The sequence below is a fragment of the Parasteatoda tepidariorum genome, chromosome 2 (genome assembly GCF_982258835.1).
Source record: "Parasteatoda tepidariorum strain Cologne lab strain chromosome 2, Ptep-v5.0, whole genome shotgun sequence".
In the NCBI taxonomy this organism is placed as follows: Eukaryota; Metazoa; Arthropoda; class Arachnida; order Araneae; family Theridiidae; genus Parasteatoda; species Parasteatoda tepidariorum.
This window is the reverse complement of record NC_141756.1, coordinates 126840730-126860081: the sequence shown is the minus strand read 5'-3', so window position 1 is coordinate 126860081 and position 19352 is coordinate 126840730. Positions and strand designations below refer to the sequence as shown.

General features: G+C 31.5%; 2 protein-coding genes across 11 annotated transcripts in view; one reads left to right on the top strand and one right to left on the bottom strand.

Annotated features, from left to right (window-relative positions):
- The window catches only part of LOC147816190 (calcium-dependent secretion activator 1-like), a 278097-nt gene that overhangs the window by 58301 nt on the left and 200444 nt on the right, over positions 1-19352 (top strand). For 9 of the 10 annotated variants that reach the window (XM_087158355.1, XM_087158360.1, XM_087158361.1 and 6 more), the window contains one exon: positions 839-1110. The exons of the other annotated variant lie outside the window; for it this stretch is intronic. Coding sequence is in view for 2 of the 9 variants with exons in the window: in XM_087158354.1 (XP_087014480.1) it covers positions 839-842 (4 nt within the window). In the remaining 7 variants the exon portion in view is untranslated. Of the gene's footprint in view, positions 1-838; positions 1111-19352 lie in introns of those variants that run through there. 10 annotated transcript variants of the gene reach the window in all.
- Positions 6044-19352, bottom strand: part of LOC147816193 (NBAS subunit of NRZ tethering complex-like) — a 41586-nt gene continuing 28277 nt past the window's right edge. The window contains exons 8-9 of the mRNA XM_087158351.1: positions 14071-14122; positions 6044-7869 (exon numbers count right to left, since the gene is read on the bottom strand). Coding sequence (XP_087014477.1) covers positions 14091-14122 — 32 coding nt within the window. The 3' untranslated portion in view covers positions 6044-7869; positions 14071-14090. The remainder of the gene's footprint in view (positions 7870-14070; positions 14123-19352) is intronic.

Here is a 19352-nt window from a genome sequence, read left to right as displayed (position 1 = left end):
ACGTTTTTTCTGGTAGAATAATAAATGTGATCATAGATAAAAGTAAACTTAATTATTCATTTAAATTATGCTGCATATAATTTATTTAAAATGTCATGTTTAGTAAATATAAATTTTTAAAGGCATTAATTTTTTGAAATGTCAAGAAATTTTCAAGATTTTTGAGTTGGACTTACAATCATCCCAATTATTAAATGGCTCTTTATTTGCTTCTCCTAAATTAATGCATTTTTATCACCCTACATTCTAGCATGAGTGTCACAGTTTTAAGAAAGGCGAAACAAAAATTACATATTCACAATAATTTCCTAAATTCGCTCAAAAATTATAATTTTTTCTTTTAGAAGAAATTGTTCTGAGGTAACTTTTCTGTCTTCACTTGTCTTTGCATGACATATTTTTATTATAAGAATGGCTTTTTTTTTCTATAATTCCAAAACTGTCACATAAATATTCTAAATCAGGGTTCTCTGCAGGAAAACCTGAAAAATACCTGGAAATCACCTAAATCCACAGGGGAAAATGCAGGGAATTTTAAGTTTTTCCTCACAAATTGGGGAAATACAGGGAATTTTATTTCTTATTTTCTTTTAAAAGTGGTGACAACTCAAGTGGTCAGTATCAGTGGGATATATAAAAATGATATTTCATCTATACTAAGCTATTTCATTTACTATAGCATTATTTGTTTTATTGATCATTGATTTTACAATATGCATTAAATATAATTTTATGCTTTTTAAATTCGTAAAAATAATCTTTATTTTCCGGCACAGTTCTCAGTTATTAATATAATAGAAGTCTTAGATTGGATTCTGACATGATTTCTATTTTACAGCTGACTAAGCAGACTACAGTTATAACAAAGACTTTTAGCTGCTCCTTTTCTCAGGATGTTGCCACTAGTAGTGGTCATAGACCTTATATGATTGCGCCTTCATAGAGTCAAGCTGGCTTCCAATACTCTTTGTCTATTGTGAAAGAATGAAAAGAAATAGACATGCTTCAATTTTTTTTCCGATTTCATACTTCTTATATATGCTGTACTCTTACTTACCACTAAAAAATAAATAAATGAAAAGAAAAAAAATAAATATATTCAAAAGAAAACGTATCTCATTTATTTATTCTTTCTTGAAGATGTATATCATATCACTACAACTATTTCAGTTTAAATGAATCCCAAGTTAGAATTTAATGCTAATATATTTAATTAAAAACTTCTGAAAATTTAGAAAATGTCCAATAATTGATTAGTAAAAGTTATTTGACTAAAATACCGATAAGTATTGAACAAAAGCTTGTTCTTGTCTTGAGGAAAAGCCAGAGTTTCGGGACACGAAAAACAGTAGTTAACTAATTTTTATAACTGTAATTCAACATCATTTTATTTTCAACTAGCCGAATATCCGCTCTTCGAACAGGATTAATTAAATAAAAAAACAATAATTCGGTACTGAACAATGCAACGAAATTTTGGACAAAACTGAGCGGAATATACTGACATCCAAGAGAATTTTGACTCTCATGAACAAACTATCCATGATAGTTTTTGATGGTTTCACTACTCTTGCTAGTTCTCAGGAACAAACCATCAAAACAATTTGTTTTTTTTTTTAAGTTGGACCATCATAAATCAGTCCGAATTCCTACACTGGGATGGAAATTCATGATGGTTCAATGTGAACAAACCATCAAAACAAGTTGCTATTCTTTTGTTGGACCATCATAAATCAGTCCGAATTCCTACATTGAGGTGATGTTTACTGTCAAAAAATCTAATGGTTCATGATGGATGGTTACCATCACAATTATGTTGGTCCATCAATAAAAAACCATCAAAAAATTTGTATATATATATTAAATTGTATTGAAAGTAACTCTTGGTAATTTATAAGATTTGAATTAAACGTATTTAAGTCTGTTTTAAAGTTATGCTAAAAGCAGATTAATACATTTATTTTTATCGAATTCCTAAAGTATTAAAAATGATTTTTTAAATGAAAATTTTTCATACTAAATGTCTTATATTATTAAAACATGGTCTTTATCAACAGAATTGAATGCCTGATTTTGGTTTAGTTGTATCGAATAGAGTTGGATTTAGAAATCTTAGTATGCATGTAAATAACGACATAAGTTTTAAACTAAACGCAAACTAACCCATACTTATATCAACTAAGAAAATAAAACTTAATGCGAACAAAATTTACGATTTTAAATTTTTGTTACCAAACTTGACGAAAGTTTTGAGTGTTCGAACTAGTTTCGCAGCACATGGTTTTATTTTAAAATATAGAATGATTTTTGACACCAAACGATTCTGGATTAAAAAAATAAATACTGTAATTTGATCTAATATAGATTAAAAGTTTTCGAAATGTTACAGCTGTATTATGAATTTTTAAAAAAAAATCGAAATTTGTTTCTCTATCAATTAACTATGCTTCTGATTATTTATGAAATTAATCAGAGACATAGACTAAAAAGCCAAATTTATATTTTAAGGAGCGAGTTAAGCTTATTAGTAAACTTTTTTTTAAGAAACTCAGATTTTACTTTCGAATAAAGTAATGATTTTAATGCATTTGTAGTTGACAGAGGAAGAGAAATTTTTACATTTTGAATTCATAATTTCTAGTTAAAAACCTAGATTGTTGATAGTCAACCAGTCTTATCACAATTTGTTTACGTTTCAATGCATAATCTTTATCTCGAAGCCAATTTTGAATTAAAAAAAGTATTCTTTATTATTCTGAAATGCTCCGTCAGAGAATTTAAGACTTACTTTATTTTCGATGTCGTTCACTTATTATAATAAGTGATATACCTTAACGCTATAGCGTTAAGGTATCCTACTAGTTTCGACAACTTTTTTTAAAAATATTTTAATAAAATTTTAAAAACTAGTTTATTGCTAGTTACATAGTAAAACTATGTGTAAAAACATATAAAACTGGGGAAAAAATATTCTTTTTATATGGCTATTTTTAGGTTAAAATAAAGCATTTTTTCTTCATATTCGCTAAACAGTGTAAAGAAATCGCCTAAAACAAAAATCCTTTGAGGATTTTATTTAGAATGTTATAAACTGTTTTGAACTATTATCTCAGAAAGCGCATACACTACTGAATCAATGTTGTTAAAAAAGCAAAACATTTTTGAGAGAAAACATGCATAAAAAATGAACTTTTTTCTTAGTATGTAGTTCAAAACTTGCGAGATACAGTCAGACCTCGATATAAGGACATCACAAAAGTGACCTTATAAGCGGGGTGACCTTTTTACTGATTCATTAGCAGTTCGTAACTAAGCACGTAAATAGTACACATTATGATTTTTTAAAAATGGTAATGCAAATCGATCGGCCATAAATTAAATATTTAAGTCAATAAATTTTAACAGAATTAAAGAAAATTAGATTTTTAAAAAGAATTTCATTTGAATTAAAGCTGTTTCCAAATTTCCTCTAAGTGTACATACATACATTATATCTCGTTTTTGGTTTCATTTTTCGAACAATGTTTTCTAGATTTTGTAACTTCTCAAAATGTTCCTCAGCTCCCTCATGGTTTGTAAAAAAAATTCGTATGACATTTATTGCATTGAAGGCTTCCGCTTGGGTTACAGCTACAGTCTGGGGGTCCTCACTGTGAAACAATTTCTGAAATTGAGCTTGTTTGTTGGTTGCAACATTTTCATAGAACTCGAGAGGGGTAATTGCCTTGTAAAGAAGTTAAATAGGCTTTTGTCAGAAGAGAGCTCCCCTCGCCTCAGATAAAAATGACCTTATAAGCGATAACGATTTTTAAAACTTGACCATATATCCGATAATCTGTAACAAAAAATTTCCAATTCAGTGAGCCGGGACTTTGGAAAGGTGACCTTATATCGACTTAACCTTATTATATTTGACAGTATAATCATAAGCACTCATTAAAAATTAGTTTAAAAGCATGAGATATCGTGCTTAACGTGATGCTAAAACTAAACTCAGTGGCGCGACAGCCCGTAGAGGGCCAAGGCCTACTGTGCCCATCTCAGTTTTCTTGACCTTGGGCTCTGGGGTGCAGGAGCAGATGTTCCGGTCAGGTGGTCTGCCAAACGCGGAACCCCCAGTGTTTAGTTCCCAAGCATGCTTGGTACTCATTTATCGACCCACTGAAGGGATGAAAGGCTGAGTCAACCCTGCCCGAGGATCGAACCAGGGACCTGTGGCACGACAGCGCGAAGCGCTACCGCTCAGCCACCGGGCGTCGCTGTGATGTGACATGTGAAAAAAAATATCTGATTTTGAGATAAACACATGAAAGGCTTCAAATAATTAGTCTATCCACTGTTATCATCTTATACAAGCACTGCTATAATTTTTGTAAATAAGTGTAAAAGTAAAGTATTTTTAGAAAGCTAAGAGTGTAGGGATTCTAAATTACTAATAATCTAAATTTCAAAAATTTTGTCCAAAAATGTTTTTGCACTAGTCTTGCCTTAAATCCCGGCTGATCAAATGGTGATTTTTAGCAAATATTTTAAGAAAGTAGCTTAGATTATTCACAGGAAACTTTTTATGTAGTGTGCTAAATTAACTTTTAAATTCTGAGCTATTGTATCAGCATGGTTAATAAAAATGCAGGTTAATTCCATCAAAATCCTCAAATGCGAGTTAGTTCCATCGTTTCGGTCCTGCACGAAGACAAACTTTCTCCCAACGCTTGATTAAGGAGTCCCTTGTCTTGTAGAAGTTAGATAACTTATAATATTAACATTGGATTTTAAAAATTACCAAATTATATCTGATTCAAGAACCTATACAAGGTTAGTCGGTTCGAGTCAGAAGACTTATTTTTTAGAGCTGCTTAGCGGTGAGCGGTAGCACGCCCACTCTCTTTTGACCAATACTTGATCCCACTATTTTTCTATCGGTACACGAACTTGGTATTATTTGATCAGTAATCAGTTAGTAAATCAATTTGTTATCCTTCATTCAAACTCGCTATTTACCTCTTATCAGCCCCATTTGCTTTGAAATCTATGTTTCTATCAGTAATTATTTCAGCAAAACTAGTCGCGTTTATAAACTAGTCGAAAAATTAGTCAATAGTAAAACCTATTTAATTTACTTCTGTACTTCTATTCTGTGTTAAAATCCACTACTTTACTCTATGAACTTGACCATGTTATAATTTTGCCATTTTACATTACCAGACTCGTACTTACTAATTTGATTCTGTACTTTAATCTATTATTATTAAATTATTTTCTGAACTCACTCTTTTTTTAAATTTTTTCTTTATCAAGAATGGTTCTCGAGCCCGTTAAACATTGAAGAGTTTTTATAATCGAGTTATGTTTGTGTACTCCAATATCACTCATCTATACTCTCATTTTCTCAATACTTGAAACCTTAATATTTATATCGGTAGCCTAACCTACTAGCATAATCAATATTGAGGAACTCAGTTGCTTTGACAGTCCGCGAGTTAAATTTTGGTTTCGGTGCTACATATTAAAATAAATGAGATAACGGGGTATTTAATTTATTTATAATTAAAAATTTGAACTTATTTGTTTTTAGCATATGAAATTGTTACAGAATTTGTAAACTTATTTAGTTGCAGCTTACTTCCACAATTCTGTCTAAAAAATAGATTTCAACAGAAAGTAACCTGGCTGAACGAGCTGCAGTTTTCAGGGTACGGCAGTCAATCCCTATACTCAATTATTAATTTTATTTGAAATATTAAATTTATTTGCTGAGAGGAAATTCAGCATGCGATTGAATAATTTATTTACTTTGTATTTTCTATTTACCTTAAAAATTGAGAATTTATGGAATCAAGTTGAAATTTTTAAGTTTTCAACATAAGATTTCTGAAACTGTATATCTTCCTCCTTAAGCTACCTACCATCCTTTTTTAGCGAAAATATTTTTCAAATTTTATCCGAAGTAAATTTTGCACTAGAATCTAAATTAACTAAATATGTCTAACTTGATCAATCTTCTGCTCAGCTAAAATGTTATTCTTAAGTTGTAAATATGACACACACACGAAATAGTTATTTAATTACATCAGTGGCTTAGCCATATTCGTATTAAATACAATATAAATATAAGATCAGTTGAATCCATATACTTAAGAATATTTTGAGCAATCATATATGATTAATGTTAAACACATATACAGCATGTTTTTTGTATCGCATTAAAAATATACACTATATTAGACTGCAAAAAAAAAATTTCTAAAAGTATATTTTAGAAGATGTCTTGACAAGGTTCTACATTGTCCTATTTTCTCCATTTGTTCTCACTTCCATGAGTCTTTCTACTAATTTGTTCTTTTCTTCTATATCCTTGGCAATGATGATGAAGATATGAGGGGTACAAGGTTTCACCAAGAATCTTTCATCTCTCCCTGTAAAACCTCTGACGTAAAGATTTAACTGATGTTGCCCTTTCAACTCCGCTTGCGATTTCCCTCAATGTTACTCTGCGATTATTTTACGTTTTTCAAAGTTGTGACGTCTTTCTAGTCTCGAACCCTCTGCAGCACTGTCAAATTTTTGAGGTTACCAGTCTCCACCTGCTCTGCCCTTCTGTTATTAATCTGTATAGTTCAGAGGTAAAAAAGTATTAATAGCTGCTTTTCTAGTCATTCGTTCATCTGATATACCCTCAATTTTTGTCGGATCAGATTAAATTTAATATTCTCTCGGTGTTAAGTCTAGAATTAGTAAAGGAGGAGATTTGGTAGGCGAATGAAACAGATATATGCTAGTTTTCCCATTTACTTTCACTGCAGTGATACTTAATATTTAACAATTAAAGATGATTCATTGTATCAGTAAGACCTTAAGTCTGAACCATACACCTCATCTCAGGACCTTGTATTTTTCACTGATAGTAGTAAATTGCACTCCGGTAGGTTTGGCAACCTTGTCTACGCTGAATTAGAGGTTGGTTTGAATTTTCATCGCAGGTTTCACAACACAGACAACTGTTCGAATGTTCGCTCAGATCTTGCCTGAGTTTCGCCCTTCATTCTGAACTTACTGACACTTATATTCAGATGGACGGCAATTGTTGAATCAAATACTTACAAAACTGGACGGAAATTCTAGAAAAAATTGCACAAGATGTAATTTTCAAAATGTTTATACTTTCAGTCAAGCTTGCCTCCAATGAATCTCTCCCCACGTCGGGGTCTATGAAAATGAGGAGGTGGGTATGGGGAATTGTCAACCGTCTTCTATGAAAAAAGTACCCCATCATAGAATCGAGTTAACAAGTCTTATATACTAGTGAATTAGAATTGTATTTTTGTAGCGGTGGATACGCTACAGTATTCCCCCACCAGAATTACATCTGATAGAATTTGATGAACGCATACCAATACTTCACTCATTGCTGTTTTGTGAGAAGCCGGGAAAGCTGTATTAAATTCACGGTCATGGTTGCTGCTATTAGCAGTCGAGTGTATACAGGCCGACGTTGTGTGTGTAATTGAGACTGAGTGGCAATAGCGTGAAGAGGTGAAAAATGCCGCAGTCACAAGTTGCAAGTCAGATGTTCAATGTGGACCATCCATTAAAGTAGGCGTGTTCAATTCGAGGTGGGAGTTTCTGTCAAGATAGGGGTGTTCATATCAAAGTGGGAGTTTCTATCAAGGTAGGCATTTTCACATCACGTCCGGGTCACCAATGTGGGGATAGTAGTTATCAACCATGTCAACCTTCATCTATGAAAAGGCACCCCACCACACTTATCTCCGCAATTTGATGATCTGCAGCACAAACTGCATTAGCCAGTTTACGAAGCGGCTACATATAATGTTTGAAATTCGTCGTATTCACATGTATCGACAGATCCTGAAACAAGAAGTACATTTTTAATGTCTTTTCATAGCATGTTATTACAATTATAAAAATCATAACTACTGTCAAAACAACATTTCTCTCCAACAACTTACTGTAATATCTGAAAATGAGCAACGACTGACTTTGTTGTTCAAACTATTCTCTCTATCATTTGAAGGCTAAATTAAAACTTGTGGTTTTATTGTCAAAAATTATGCAAGACTTGTTTTATCCATTGCGTTTTATTTAAGGTTAAAGTAATAAAAGTTGTTGGTTGAGGGGATGACATTTTGAGGCAAAATAGTGATTACTAGATCATATCAACTAAAACTTTTCAAGACAAAATTCATTCTTGCATATGTGCTAACGGTATCGTACTATACATTAATGCTTGGAACCAAATTAAAAATTTCAGTTTGTAGGTCAAAAATGGGCTAACCTTTGTCCTAATCACGAAATGTTTTAGAGGGTTAGCTAACTAACATTTTTGATGAGTTTTTAATTTCCCAGAATGGGTCAACAAATGGCGGTGAAATTCATACTTTTGGTTTTATAGTTAAAAATTCTCGAAGTTATGTTTTGGTCGTAACTTTTTTTTCAGCGATCCAGCTAAGGAAATGGCAAAGCGAGCAAACAATTTTTTTTATTAGACTAACAAATCGGATTAAATATCTGAAACTGTTTGAAAATTGCTTTGATTTATTAAAAATTAAGAAAAATTTATTTTGAATATTATTTTTGGGATCAGGTTGCCTATTGTAGGTAAAAAACTTCTACAGTAGGGCGAATGTTAGGAGGAAAGATTTAAGCTTTTAATTTTTATTAAAATTTAAATTTCCTTTAGTCTTAATATATTTTTATTTATCTTTTGGCTAGAGGAATAGTCATTTCCTGCAACGGACTAACGCTTGGAGGCAAAATTCTAGCTTCTGTTATCCAGGTCAAAAATTAGTTAAACTTATTTTTGCCTTAACTTTTGTTTAGTTTATTATCTAACAATACTTTTTTGCGAGTGAACGAGGGCTACGTTTTAAAGCAGTTAACCGCGGGAGTTTTTTCTCACTCTGTAACACAAAGGCAGGTGAGTTCCTTCAAAACGTTTTCCACGAAGGTTTCATTTATCCAAGAGCTCAAACGCTATTTGACGCCGGCCATAATATAGAATGAGGCAAGTTTTTTTGAAGGGTGGGCTAACGAAATTTAGATAAATTTCACACCAACTAACAGTTCCGAGCAAAATTCGTTAATTTGGTTCAAAAGTTAACTGAAGCTGATAAGATGTTTTAGCCAAAAATTACTTATAAGCAGGTTAAAAACAAACATTCCCTCAACAGCATAATAGGTTCTAGGGAAATAATCATGAGAGCATCATGCATTGACCGCCTTTACTTTGAAGACGAGCTGGTACAAATGGATTTGAAGCTGGTGGACCTGAAGACTTTGGGGATCGAGCCCCGGTTCTCCCCAAACACAGCTTAGTGCCGTTACCCCTGGGTCATAGTGGCTCTTTCTTTATCGTGTCCAAGAGAAAAAAATTAAATCTTGTCGCCTAACAAGTTTTTTGGAGGAAAACATGGGCTTACGATATCAGTTTTAAAATTGTCAGTTTCTTTAAAAGCTAATAAAACGCTGTTTTAACCGTTTTTCTCATTTTGATTAAAGATTTGTTCTTACAAACGTTTGGAGGTCAAATACAGATCCTTGGTTTCTAGTTCAAAAATTAAGTGAAACTTGTAATTTTAAAATATTTTAGCCGTCTAGAATGATGGACGAAAATGAAGACAGAAATATTTTGATGGGTTATGCAGGGCTGGACAATACGTGAGACAAATTGCTTGCTTAGTAATTCTGAGTATAAAGTCACTGATGAAAATGATAAAACGTATGAATAAAGTAGTACTCATAAAGTAGTATTTATAAAGTAGCACGTTTAATGTAGTACTTCTATCCTTTTATTTTATAATGTAGTCAAAGATTATGATATATAAGAAATCAAAAGCAAAATTAAATTAATAGCAAAATACATTACATATTACTTTGTCATTTTAAGATTTCAACAAAGTAAATTGGTAAGAAGTATAAAGTCGGTACAATTGTTACATCAGTAACCAACGTGAGATCCCTTTGTATTCGATTACATTTTCCAATCTCACATTCATGGACCCAGATAGCGTTCGTAAAAAATTGGTATCAATATTTTTTTCCAAACATCTTGATAGCATAAATCGAATCCGAGTTGTTCTTGAATTGTCGATCATATCTGTAAAAGTGTCTTACTAATATCGTCCAAAGATTTTCTACCGGATTCAGATCTGGGCTACGTGATGGCCACTAAACCGCTTCCCTGATCATCCCGAGTTAACTCGGGTACGTATATATTGCAAATATTGACTATCCCGAGAAAACCCGGGAGTAGTAGAATTTGTCGGTACGTTTTATTTTATCCCGTTTTAACTCGGCCCCAAGAAAACCATAATCTACTGTGATTGGTTTGGAAGTTTGACAAGTTTTGCTGTTGGAGTGTGGAACTGCACACATCTTTTGTGCGATTGTACATACGATGGTTGGTGAATTTACATAGAAAGCCAGTCGTTTAGAAAGTATCACTTTGTGTTGTTCCATCAAAGACTAATATTTAAGTTTTTTCATTTGTCCGAGATAACTGAGGATAGTAAACTGATGGTAGATTAAATGTGTTTTAAACATTAAAAAAAAATTCAACTTAGAACTTTTGTACTATGTTTTGTTTTAGTTCCTTGCATTTATTACTGAAATAAACAATATATAGATTTTTTGCATTTAAAAAAAAATGGTTAAGGGAAGTGGGATTTAGTCTCATTTGCTTTCATCCAGTTTTTAGTTGAATATGAAGTACGGCATTGTCTTGATAAGGCTCTGTCTTCGGATGTTATAAGAGGAGCAACAGGAAATAAATTATATCCCAATATATCCTGATATATAATGGAATTCATTTTGGTTCGTATAAATATAATTTTCGTCAGCCATCTAATTCATCCAAATTAAACGTCCACGTCACTCCAATTCGTACTGTGCTTTTTTGTAAATACTAAACGAACATTTTTGTGTCATTTAACAAACGGAGTTTTTTTTTTAATATTTTTAAATTGAATGAACGGATTATTACTTAAAAATTTCTGCGGCTGCTGCGTGGTAATTTCATTTCGTTATTTATTGTGCAGATGAAATCTTTCCGTGGCAGGCAAAGGTTTTTCTTACCCATCCAGTACGCTGTTTACGGCTTTCAGGATTTCTGAGGTAACTATTCATTGTAGCCCTTCCTATTTTTCTGTCAACTTGAGAATCACTCAAGCCAATTTCTTTAAAACCTATCACGTTTGCCTCACGTTAAAAAGAGTTCCCCTTGGCATTGTATTGCGCGTGAAAGCTACCTGCTTTTATACAACTCTGATTGGCTGCTTGTACTGGAGCAAACCACTTTTTAGCATGCCTGACAATGACGGAATCAGTATCGACTTTACTTTTTTCAGAATTGTTTTTCAATGATTATACCCATTTTGCCATAATTTGAATAATATGAGAAACAAAAATAAAATTATCACGAAAAGAAATTAGGCTTAACATTTTCAAGAAGAAAATAAATTTGCCTATTCAGTCATAACAGTAGTGTTTCATATTTGGCAACTTTTTGCTCAGTTTTATATTTTTATTCAGCACGCTATAGACAACGTTGAATAATATCAAGAAATGACAAGTTTTTTTTAAAAATTTATTATAAATATTTTCCTTGTAATTTCTGTTTATGAATATTTGTTACTTACCCATTGCTGATAAACATCATTAAAAACACATACCATTGCTCACTGATGAACATTTCAAAAACCTTTATCTTCTTTCACCTTTCGATTCGCAATTATCCATTGCAGAATTGGTGAAAATTAAAACAGTCATCGGTATAAAGTTTTTCAACGTTATTATTGATAAGGAACGCGAGAGATGTAAGTAATAACTATAAATAAATCTCGATGTATTGGACGCAATGGTTTGAGGGCCAGACCAAAAATATGCATGTAAACGATATTTTAAGTTACGGAATCGGACACAAAAACGTACACTTTATGAATAAACATAAATCCTTTTCGCTTAATTCAAATTCTTTGCGGTCGAAAGTTTGGACCCGTATATGTTAATTTTACTCTTTGCGTATTTCGTTGTATCTCGCGAACTTTTAAAGCGAATCGAGAACGTTCCTTTTAATCCCAGTCTCAGCAATGGTTGGAAGAACCAGGCTCAAATCTGTTTCAAGAAGATCTTCACCGGCTGTGCCCCTAAATGCTGCCTTTTCTTTTATACACAGGTCTCGTGCCCACTTTTGGGAAAGTGGTTTGCATTATGTCTATGGAAGTTAGCCTTCTTCCCTGAATAGTTCTTTGGAAATGGAATTCTACTTCTCAGGAAGTATTCCACCCATTTCGTTCAAATTTTATATTTTGCAATATACACCGAAGAACCATTACATTATGACCACACTGCTAATAACATGTAGGACCACCTTTAGCTCTCAAAACTGCTAGCACCCGCCGTGGCATAGATTCCAGAAGGTGCTGATAGGTAGTCTGAAGTATCTGGTATTAAGCGCTCACCAACTGGTCCTGCAATTCCCTCACATTGCGAGGGGGTAGCGTGGCAACACGAATTTGGTTTTCCAAGTAGGACCACAAATGCTCTATTGGATTAAGGTCAGGTGAATTTGGGGGCCAAGACATGACTTGAAAGTCACTGCAATGTTCCTCGACGTTTCGACCCTTATGAGATGGTGTATTATCCAGTTGGTAAACACCATCCCCCGCAGGAAAAACTGTTGCCATGAATGGGTGAACCTGATCTGCAACTATGTTCTAGTAGCTTACAGACGTCAGGGATTGTTCTATGAGGATAATGGTTCCTAGGCGAGCAAATGAGGTACCACTACATAAATGCGATCATAGCACTACTGCTATAAGATGTCACAGACTACTGCGTGGCAAGGTGTGCGAGAAGAGCTTAGCTATCATCTCATAACTCATTTGCATATAGGTGTTGCTTTTTATTTATTTATTTTTTAAAAAAAACGTTCCTTCCTTTAATTGGTTTTATCAAAGTAAAGTGATATTCTTTGAAGTGACGTAGAAATTAGAATACCATACTATTAAATTTTTTTTCCCTAATCATTAAAGAAAATAAAACATGATAAATAGTTATTAAAAGTAATTTTTTGCATGGAATTATCTTCGGATAAATATATTTTATAATTATGCACAAAATATTTTCAATTCGCTTAAAAAGTTCTCTAGATATTGGGAAATACGCAAAAGGTAAAATTAACATAAAAGGGTCCAAACTTTGGGAATCATATTTTACAGATTGCTGCTATTTCTTACATTTTGAGGGTCAGAAAAAGTACGTTTATTCAGAGAAAGTACGTTTTTTTGTCTGATTTTGTAACTTTATATATCGTCTGCGCTAATTAATTAGCTTATTTAACCCTCGAACCATTAAGATCTAGACCGAATACTTGAAGATCCAATCATGAGATTAAAACTATTCAGGCTGATTTGTTTTTCTTCTTTTATGCACTGTTCATCAAAATTAAATTTTATTGCGGAAATAGCTTTAAAGAAGTCTCATTTCAGTTGAAATGCGCAGTTTTGAGAAAAAAAAGCCAACAAAAGAAATTGGTAGTAATATTAACAAAAAGGAGTGATACTTTTTAAAAAAAAGCATAAAAGTATTTCTACTGCAACTAAAATGATGAACTGGTGAAGTTGTTTCAGAAACTTTAGTGTTGTTATTATAGTTCATTCACGCCGCACTAGAGCTGCACAATGGGCTATTGGCGACGGGTCTAAGAAGCATCCCTGAGGATGATCCGACCATCAGAATTTTGATCCTCTGTAGAGGGGATGGCAACCCAACGACCTGCGCGCGAAGTCAAGCACTTCACGGTAGAACAGTTTAACGAGTACCCATACCGCACACCCTCGGGTCCCTATGCAGAGGGATCCAAGTGGTCACCCACCCGCACACTGACCACAGCCAGTGATGCCTGACTACGGTGATCTGCTGAATGATCAGTCCACTTGCGGGGCCTGAAACTTTACTGAGAAGTGAAAGTTTGAAAACTTAATTTTTGGTAAAAACATGTGTAGACATGTGTGTTACAAAAGTGATAAATCATGAGAAGGATATTCTTACCTGACATATAGTGTACGTCATTATACAGCTAATTTAAAGCCACAACTCTTCCCTATCAGAAAAATAGTTACTTTAGTAGAACCATAACTGCAAAAAAGCAGTCTAAATAATGTAATCAGAATTGAAGGGTGTGTCACAATTCCGCCCGGAATTGGAAATAAAGTTGGTTTGATCTCCAAATTTAAATCCCTGAGATATTTTTTATGGGGTTACATCAAAGATTTTATATTGATTTCATAGAATTACGAACATGGACCACATCCGCCACCATTGATAGTGATATCTTGCACCGAGTGTGTGCAAGAATTTTAATTCTGCCGCATCACCAAAGATTCTCATATTGAACATTTTTGGGGAGAAAAAAAATGTTCCTTTATCAAGTGAAAGTAAAATTTGCAGAGGTATTGATAGTATTTTGTTTGTTATAAATCTTCGAAGCACTGAATGAAATTGTGACACTCCCTGCATATAATTGTTGCCTTGAATAATAAAAGTAAGACACTAGTTAAAAAATATACATATAATAAACAGTTTATTGGGTTCATTATTGGATAAGTTTGCAAAGCGCTGTTTGAATTTGGTATAAGAAAGTTCCGCCCTACATACTCTTTAATCCCGATCATGTGCTCTTCTACAGTTCCAAAAACGCATGGTACATATGTTAGTAAGCATAAATCACCATACAATCCATGGTCCTTACGCAAGTCGCTAGAGGGTGCCTCCCAGCGACCGCCATAAAAAGGCTCTTTACAGTAACTGTTTTCATTTGCTCTGTAGATCTCCGATCAGATGGATGCGTTACTCAAATCAGGAAAAGATGCATTGCATGCACGGAACTACGTACGACAATGCAAGGGAAGTTCCAAAGATTGCACGGATATCGTTTTACAACATGTCCATGTTGTAAGAATATTTCAACGACTGAATCAACAACTATGCGAAAGGGGTTCTTTTTCAAGTTGCACGCAGTTCTTTTTCAAGTTGCATTAAATTTTGCAAGTACATAAAAGTAGTTTTGTTTTATATTTTGACATTACTTTAAATGATAAACAAACTTTATGATTTGCATTTAATCTTTTTTGTACGTAACTGTATATTTGTTAGTATTCGCCGAATTAAAATGTAGTTTTTTTTTCAATTACTTTGCTCTTTCTATAGTTCCGATAAGATTATACTAGCAATTATTCTAGAGTTATTACTGAATTCAGTGATTTTGAATGTTTTTTTACAAAGGAAAAAATTGCATTGTAAAAAGTAAACTTTTCTGAAAACTTACTCATGCCTAAACAATAAGCTGACAGAATTAATTTCTTTGTATTATTTTATTTTTAAATTGTATATTTGTCAGGATTCGCGGGATAAAAATTTGTTTTTTTTTTCCAATTACTTTGCACTTTCTATCAGGGTTCGACAAGTGGGCCCACCTTGAAAAGACCTACTTGGGACGCTAATTGGGTTTTATTAAAAAAAAAAATGTTTTTATTAAAACTTATTGATTCACATTTAATTTTATGTAACTTATTCTGTAGCATAAGTTTGTCAAATAGATTTGCATGCTTTATATGATTAAGTTTTTAATATTTGTAAAGTTGAAGAAACTTGAATCTGTAATTTTATATTACTATTAAAAACTTTAAGCGGGTTTTTTCAAAAAGTAATATTTAATGAAATTATATTAGATAGAAATTTAAATAACATAGTCTGTAAGGATCAATTTTTCAAATGCAGTTGCATGCTTTATATTATTAATAAGCAGGTTTTGAATAAATTATGAAGGAAGTTGAAAATATTTTTTTACCCGTTAAAGCACTTAACAGGTTTTTCAAGGTAATATTTTTAATAAAAAAATATTAACACACGTTTAGCTTTAAATATACTAATATGTAGGTACTTTTTATATCTGCTTTTTTCATAATTTAATAGATTAATTTATTTTTTGAAATTAAAGATAAAGTTAAAATTATTTATCTAAAAATGAAGTCTTTTTCTTACAGTTAAATATTCGAAAAAATGGGACAAGTAACTGATACTCCTAGTAATTATACATAATTTTAATTTCACTTTCTATTAATCTTATTATAAAAACATGGAAGACCATTAAAAATTTATTTCAGTTTTTACTGATTGTAAACAACTTACTCATACCTTAACAATATGCTGACAGAATTAATTGGTTGGTATTATTTTATTTTTAATGACTGTTCCTTATTGTCTGTTGCCTTAAATACACTTGCTTCACCTTTCTTAATAAATTTTTTTACTTGTATTGCAGCAAAGATGAGTCAAAATTTTGAACAAGCGCCCGTTGGGGAAACTTTTAAATTGAGTATCGAAATGGAGAGCACATTTATTGATCTCTTGAAGAAAAAAGAGAACATTTGGAATGTAACATCCAGCCACCACAGGAAACATCATTTAAGAGCTCATAAAAAATCAATCGAAACTGCTTTTACATTTCTTTTGGAATAAATTGTTCACTTTTATCAGTTCTTGTTTTTCCTAATTTTTAAATAGTTTGTGTTTATTCATGTTGAACCTTTAACAAAATAGTGCCGTTTAATAGCTTTCTTTTTTTAAAAATTCAGTTTCACATAAACTTTTAATTTTCTATAAATAGCAAAATTTTTTTCAAACTAGAGTATTTCACTAAACATATCTATGGGTCATTCTCACAAAAACAGTCATTTTTATGTCCCCAGTATATTTTATGTTTGTTTTACAGCTTACGAAAAAAGAAAATTCAGTTAAAGTGTCCTTCAGAATGCAAGCTAACAAAAGAATAAAAATAAAATTATCAATTTTTATTTTTTATTTATTTTAGGTAATTAAAATATACCAATATGTCATTCCCTCACTTGTCCCCACTGCTGATTTAAAAAAAGAAAAAAATTGTTTCTGAAATAAAATTTTTTTTTTTACAAATTCGTGTTTTTTATTTCAGAATACTGAAATATAGAATTCAGAAAATCAATTTTAAATTTAATTTCTGATAAAAATATTAACACAGCACTATTTTAAACTTTGTCCCCAGTGTTTCGCGTCATTCCCTCACAACAATGTTCTTATCACCTGCAATCTTCTTAGAATAAAAATATTTTAATAAAAACTTCAGAAGTTAACAACTGGCATCATAGAACAAAATTGCAGTATGTTTCCATCTTCAACTTAAAGAAGCTTTGCTGTGGAATAAATTTGAATGAATCAAACCAGGTAAAATTTTTTACATTTGTCATTCCCTCACTTCATTTTTTAGAGTAAAATAAAATACAACTTCATCGAGAAAGTGGATAATTATATGATGCTTTCTTGTATGCATATAATTGTATGTGATTGACTTCAGAAATTAATAAGGCCTAACTGTTATTTTTAAATTTTATTGAATTCGTCATTCCCTCACTAGTGTATAAAGTGAGGGAATGATTCAAGATGAGTATATTATTAAATTTTTTTTTTGTTTCAATTATGCCAGCCAATTTTATTTCCCAAACCTGTAAAAACTATTAAATATATAAGAGTAAATTATAATAAATATTAGATATACTTAGTATGTTATCATTTTCAAACTTTAGGTAGATGTAACTTAGATAAAAGCATGTATTAAAATAAAATATCATTCCCTCACTATTAGTGTCCTTCCCTCACTTTTTAAATAGCGAAAATAATTCATTTACTTATTAATTAATTTGAAAAATAAATTAATAAATTAATTTATTTATTAAATTAATTATTAATTATTATAAATTAATTAATTATAAATTAATTAAAAAATTAATTAATTTAAATATTAAGTATATTTTATAGGATATATACTTTCTTTATAATGCCATTACATATTTCTATTAATATAAAAAGTTTCAGAGCTTTTTATTCACTTTACTTTTTCGGGATTTTATGAACTGAAAAATGACAGTTTTCGTGAGAATGACCCATATAATAATACTTATCGAACTCTTAAAAAACTATTTTAATAATTTTTCAAAAATTTAAAGTCAACATTAAAAAAATAATTGTTATTGCATTAATTTGGTGCAAAAAATTATCAAACTCCTAAATTTTGTTCTTACTGTTTATTTTTACTTTTATATTAAATTTTGTTTTCTCCGTTGTAAAATATACATAGTAAATATAAATTGCAAAAAGCTATATTTTGTTATTAAATATATGAAAAACTTAAAGATAATTTATTTGAATGATTTAAAATAAGCATATGACTAAAGGTAAAAAATAATTTAAAAATATTTTTATTAACTAAAGATAAAAATCCACTGCGACTTATGTGTTTAATTTATGATAATAAGTGAAATTAATACAGCATGCAACGAATATATTTATAACAAAATGGTGATTTTTTTTCCTAATTTACTTTTCCAATATTAAAACTAATTATATATTTTTAACTTTTATGTCTAAGATTTCACAAATGAAAACAAACAGTTCTCTCAATTAATTTTCATAACAGCCTAATATCTGTCCTCGTAAGCGCCATGCTTTACTCCAAAGTGTCCTTCTCTTATCTGTTTTTTTTTCTTTATCAAACTGTAAATGATCAAGCTTGAAATTGCTAAGGAAGGATCCATTGCCGTCGATTAAATTAAATTTAACTAACACACGAGCTGAGTCTTTCGATGAAAAATTTTATCCGTCTATGTATAAAGTGCTAAATCGCCTAAAAAGAAAGAAATCACTCGTTTACCAATGGTCAACTCTTTTCAACCGTATGGCAACCATAGTTCAACTGTTTCAGGTGGTTGTTGAACAGAAAGTCGAAGTTGGGGTTGAGTTGATGGTTGAATTGAACGAATTTTCGCTATGTGTGATATTGCCTTAAGAATGCCATTTGTAACGGACGAAATTGTGCACCATATTTTGACGTGCGAAAATCAAGTTTCGATCGTAAAACTACGTTGTTTTAATCTCTTTTTTTTCAACCATGGTTTTTGACACTCCACTATTTTCAACCTATTACTATACTCGAATTCCGAATTGTAAAATAATCACAGTCTAACAAGCTTAATTTAGCGACTATTCTATCGTGAATCCATGTCGTTTTTTAATCATTTCCTCTTTAGTTTTTCACAATCCGATATTTTTTGTAAGAGATTAGGACGTTGAAATTCGAATTACAAAGTAAGCACATTCTGATGTATTCACTAATAAATCGACGTCGTTTACATTGTTTATTTCTGTTTCGGTTTTCTTTTAATATAAGATTCTGATATATGATATTTCGACGCGAATTATCACTTTTCTGAATTATCACTTTTTGATTCACGACGCTTTTA